Source organism: Solanum stenotomum, chromosome 9, assembly GCF_019186545.1.
Source record: "Solanum stenotomum isolate F172 chromosome 9, ASM1918654v1, whole genome shotgun sequence".
Classification (NCBI taxonomy): domain Eukaryota; kingdom Viridiplantae; phylum Streptophyta; class Magnoliopsida; order Solanales; family Solanaceae; genus Solanum; species Solanum stenotomum.
Window position 1 is genome coordinate 7,763,371 of NC_064290.1, and position 5,154 is coordinate 7,768,524.

Genomic DNA, 5,154 nt, shown 5'->3' on the forward strand with positions numbered 1-5,154 from the left:
GGGGGGGTGTATAAACTCACAGCTGGATCTTCTACTGCATCATGACATAAGCCACAAGGTTGCTCAACATTTCCAGAGTTTGCCATTTTAGCCAAAGCAGTACTCGAGTACACCACAAGATAAGGATGATCAACTGCCTGCTGATTAAAGAAAAGTCATCAATCAAACATTTACCGCATAAAAATTTGGCTGAAGATGGACCAGTAATAAAACACATACATGCATATTTTAGATAGTTGCCTACTTTATTACAAGTTTCAACTGATATTTTAAAGCCTGTTATTCAAGAGGCATGATTGGAAGATGCAAAAAGAAAAGTGAATACCAACAGCATGTAACAAGTGACAAAAACCGAAATGTATACCTGGGGTGAAGCATGATAAAGAAGGGCAGGCACTTCAAAATTATGTTCACAAAAGAGACTAGGACAACAAAACTTCAGAGAAAATGAATATGCTAAAATAACCTTTAGGGCTCATCAGATAAGCTGATTTACACATCAGATAAGTTCTGCAATCCAATCTATGCTCCAGTCTACACTTTGATATAGTGCAGATTAATTTCGTGGTCCCTAAATTCCCATGAAAAATTGTATTGACTATCCATTAAGCTATCATCCAAATACACATTCAACCATACCAAGTTAACCACTTCAAAAAATTTAAACAGCAAAAAACAAGCTATCATCCAAGTACGCATTCAACATTCCAAAGTTATCACTTTTAAAATTTAACAAAGCAAAAATAATGTAATACCAGAAGGGTTATAAAACTACACCAGAAAACGGGATAGGAAAAAAAGAGGTGAATATGAAAGAAGTTGCCGAGTATTAAAAAGAAAAAGTAAAGATTAAAGAACTTGCACAACGTCTGCCTATGTATTTATACAAAATAAGTTGAAGAAAAAACGAAGGATAAGTAGCTGAATGTGAAAACATTTGCAAGGAAAAAAATCACATCGAGATTGTAGATAAAAAGGTGCAGAGTGTGCATGGTAGATCAAATTGAGAGGCAGATAATAACTAGTTAATCAGAACGAACAAGTATATGAATGAAGGTGTACATTACAATTATCAAGAACATTTTGGCATCTCAAGCATTTATACATCATCTTGGTACCTGCCGTAGGCGTGTAAGCAGCTCAAAAATGTGTGCATAGTTATTCATCAATGTTCCACCTTTAACATAACTGCAACAAAACACAACAGGGAAAAATATAATTAAAGCTAAAATTGTCTTTTATCTCTTTTTAACCATTTGGCAAGGTAAAAATAATTAAGGAAAAAATTCACGGTGACAAAGAGAAGAGAAGAGAGAAGAAAGGTAAGGAGAAGAAATGAGAAAGGAAGAAAAAGAAACAAACTGACAGAGAGACAGACACAATGAGAGAGAAAGAGAAAGAGGGGAGGGGGAGGGGGGATAAATGCAATCAGATGATAGCAATATTTCATGATCTAACACATTGGAAGGGAAATGAAAGCATGCGATCTTAAATCATCACTATTACAAGAAATGGAAGCAATATGTTCCAGAACATACTCCAGGAGAGTAGTCAACACATAAGACAAGAAGACAAAATCAATCAGCCAGCCTCATGATACAACATCAATAGGGAAACACTACATAGGGGTGACACAAAACTGAGGAACCACAGACAAACAAGAACGGTCACCAAGAAAGAGAAGGTTGGAACAGCATATACAGGATAGATAGCATACGTATTAAATTGTGCCTGGCTTTTATTGTACAATGACGTGTAGTAGTCTTCTTCTATGACATCCAAAGAATCTTTTCTCAAAGTAACCTGAAACCATATACAACCAATAAATAAGCTGGAAAGAGAATATCAGATTAAAGCAGACTACATTACTGCCCGACAAAACTTACAATTTTAAGAGGAAGAGCAAGATCAGCAGCTCTTCCTTTTTTACTACGCCTTAGAAGGATGCTTTTTAGAATTTTATGCTTCAAAAGGAACATCGCATCTCTACCACTCCCATAACTTCCTTCACGTTTTATAGGTGTAGCAATGTACTAGAAAGAGAAGATGCATCAATCTCACCATGTCAGCACTATATTTATTTTTGGCAATAATAAAGCCTCAAAAGTTTGAATAATCAAATTTGTAGCTTACTCTGTTCCACCAGCAAAAGTGCCGTACTGATTTGTGGGGGCATTGTGGGCACTCGGATGTAGAGCTGCAAGGCAAAAGTTATCAAAGGATATACAATATAAAAAGTTTCAGACGACAATTGCCGAAGAGCAAAAGGAAGAACAGATAAATTATAAATTAAATTTAGAGCAGCATACTTCTTTAACCCTAGGGGGTAGGTACAAAGATAGTTGAAGCATTACTACCTATAGTCAAGTGTTCTGCAATCACAGTCCTTGCAAAAGTAAAAAGAGTAGGGTACTATTTGTAGGAAACGGACCTGTGCAAAAGTAAAGCATTTAATTAATCTCATAACACAAACATTTGGAAGACAATAACCAGCAAAAGTTGAACTTACAAGTGAATACAATTCTCCAACAAGATTCTGAATCGGAGTACCACTTAAGGCCCACTTATAAGAAGATTTCAAACTAAGAGTAGCTTTTGTCGTGTTGCAGCGCCTATCTTTTACATAATGAGCCTGTATCAGATAAGTGAAATGAGTTGAAACATTGCAGACAAGATTTTGTATCACATGCAATTATGAAATTCTGAACGCAGTGAGATGATTGGGACAGGCACACACTACAAATCAAATACAAGTATACAACAGCATTCAGTAGGAACCGAGAGAACAGAATGTTCGGATTCATTACAAGAATAGAAGATAGAAATCAAACCAAAATTGCAGATAATATTTCACATGAGCAATTGAGCAAAACCATGAGCATCAGGATATTTTCGTTCATACTGCTAATTAAATGTCAATGAGCTGAAACATCCTAGAGGTAGGTAGGTGCATTCATCTATATTACTCAACAGTTACAATAGTGTTTCCGCAGACTGCATAAACCATATAGTACTTCACATTCTAAGTCCTTAAGATAGCACTACAGATATCAATGTTCCTCACTCTTAAGCATTTGTAAATAATTTGATCATCTGTGAGGAAACTACTAGTATTTATATCAAATGAATCATTAGGAAACTAACCATTTTCACTCTCATATAATACTAACAAATAAAAACTATGACATAATGATAATTGAAGAAAGCAACAACATATACAAGTGCACATGATATGCAAAGGCGTGACTTACCTCATCCAAGATGATGCGATCCCACTTCACTGAATGCAAAATTGACTTCCTCTGTGGCAAATCTTGATTTACACTGGATGAATTATCCATAGAACCATCATTTTTTCCTTCTTCTGCCATGCTACTACGCTTCATGTACTTCCTACAACCCGTTTTCTTCATATCAGTCTCCGGGGTAGAACCTTCTTCCTGCACATTCGTCTCTGACTCCATATAATCTGTTATCTGCAAATAAGTCTCTGACTCAGTAGAATCTGTTTTCTGCATCAACAATTCCTCGTCAAGTTTTAACTTCTTCCTCTGCTTCTTTGACTGCTTGGCAGTTTTAACACCATCTGGTCCACAAAACCTCTTCTGGTGAATGGGCAACTTTTCTTCATAATATGCTTTGCCACACCACTCGCACTTTTGTTTCGGCTGCATGACATATTTCCTATATTCAGCCTCAACAGTGGAGTATGTGGTGATGACAAAATCATATTCTTCAATATCGTGGCTAAGTTTCCTTCTGTTGGAACCATGATACACAAGAATTTTGTTGCTACCTTCAATGGTGCATCGATTGATCTCAGTAACCCACTGAAGGACAGCAACCATAGGACATAAGATAAGAGTGCCTTTTACTGCTGAGAGTTCTTGCTTAGTACTGGATGAAGATGACAATAAACTAGATTTGCTAATTGTTTTCCCTAATTCCCGTTTAGCAAGCACAAGTGCTATCGCTTGGATAGTCTTCCCCATTCCCATCTCATCAGCAAGAATACCCCCTTTGGATGAAGATTCTTCTTGCTTAAGTGCCCAAAACAACCACTCCTTCTGGTACCTGAACAATGGCACAATCATATCTGATGATGGCTCCGCCGTTTCACACAAAAACTCATTCTGATTATCCAAATCATCTGCGAAGTGTTTCACAAGCCATTTGTCATATGTTTCTTCCCAAGTCTCCCACATTAAAGTTGGTCTGTCCTCTTGTTTCTTCTTGCGGTCTTTTTTCCTTTCTTCTATCCTTGCCTTCAATGCACGATACTCCCACTCTTTTTCAGTAACTACATCCATTTGTTCTTGTTTCACCATATTGAAAACTTCTGCTGTGTGAAGTGTGAACAACTACCAAAAATAGAAATATTACATTACAAAACAGCAAAGTTGACAATGCCATGGGCAGAAAAAACGCACCGCAAATATAGCAGTTGTTAACTCCCCTGATTTCTTTGTATGTTTACTTCTTTATATTTTTTAATGCCCCAAGTGAATATTCAGGCTTCGCCATTGGACAATGCAAATCATACCATGTTTCATATACAGGATAACACTAGCCTCTAGGCGTCATGCATCACTCAAATAAAGGTCATGAGAACAACTATATAAAAACACTTGGGAAATTTCACTTAGGTTACACTGTATATTGAGGCTCTGCTGAGGCAAAATATCACTTAAGTTACACTGTATATTGAGGCTTAGCTGAGGCATTTGACCCCAAGCAAAAAAAATCCAGCCAGATAACAGTCTATCAAAGATATTATGGCAGAAAAAAATATACACTAGGAAACACAAATACCTTCCTCATTTAAGCTTGGATTGTGCATCGAATCTGCAGACATGTCTCTATGATTATACTTGTCAGAGCTCGGTAATTCTAATCACCTATTTTTTTTGCAATCGAAGAACAAAACGGTCAAAACCTTCGATACAAGTTCATCACACTTGCTTAGAAACAGCTCATATCATACACACACAAAAAAAACATGAACGATGAGAGAATCTCAATTTGGCTCTTTTGTTCCAAAACTTCCTCTCGGACAATCACCGGACGAAATCTTTACAGTCGGCGGTAAAAATCGGGAAACACAAAAATTTATAATCAACTAGAACGACTGATCATACATTCCTATCAGAAAAC

General features: G+C 36.7%; 1 protein-coding gene across 1 annotated transcript in view; it reads right to left on the reverse strand.

Annotated features, from left to right (window-relative positions):
• Positions 1-4,345, reverse strand: part of LOC125877059 (DNA repair protein RAD16-like) — an 8,067-nt gene extending 3,722 nt beyond the window's left edge. Inside the window, exons 1-8 of the mRNA XM_049558369.1 lie at positions 3,252-4,345; positions 2,510-2,632; positions 2,358-2,431; positions 2,134-2,197; positions 1,887-2,033; positions 1,718-1,803; positions 1,119-1,188; positions 21-137 (exon numbers count right to left, since the gene is read on the reverse strand). Of these exons, the coding sequence (XP_049414326.1) occupies positions 21-137; positions 1,119-1,188; positions 1,718-1,803; positions 1,887-2,033; positions 2,134-2,197; positions 2,358-2,431; positions 2,510-2,632; positions 3,252-4,328 (1,758 nt within the window). The 5' untranslated portion in view covers positions 4,329-4,345. The remainder of the gene's footprint in view (positions 1-20; positions 138-1,118; positions 1,189-1,717; positions 1,804-1,886; positions 2,034-2,133; positions 2,198-2,357; positions 2,432-2,509; positions 2,633-3,251) is intronic.
• Between the last annotated feature and the right edge of the window lie 809 nt (positions 4,346-5,154).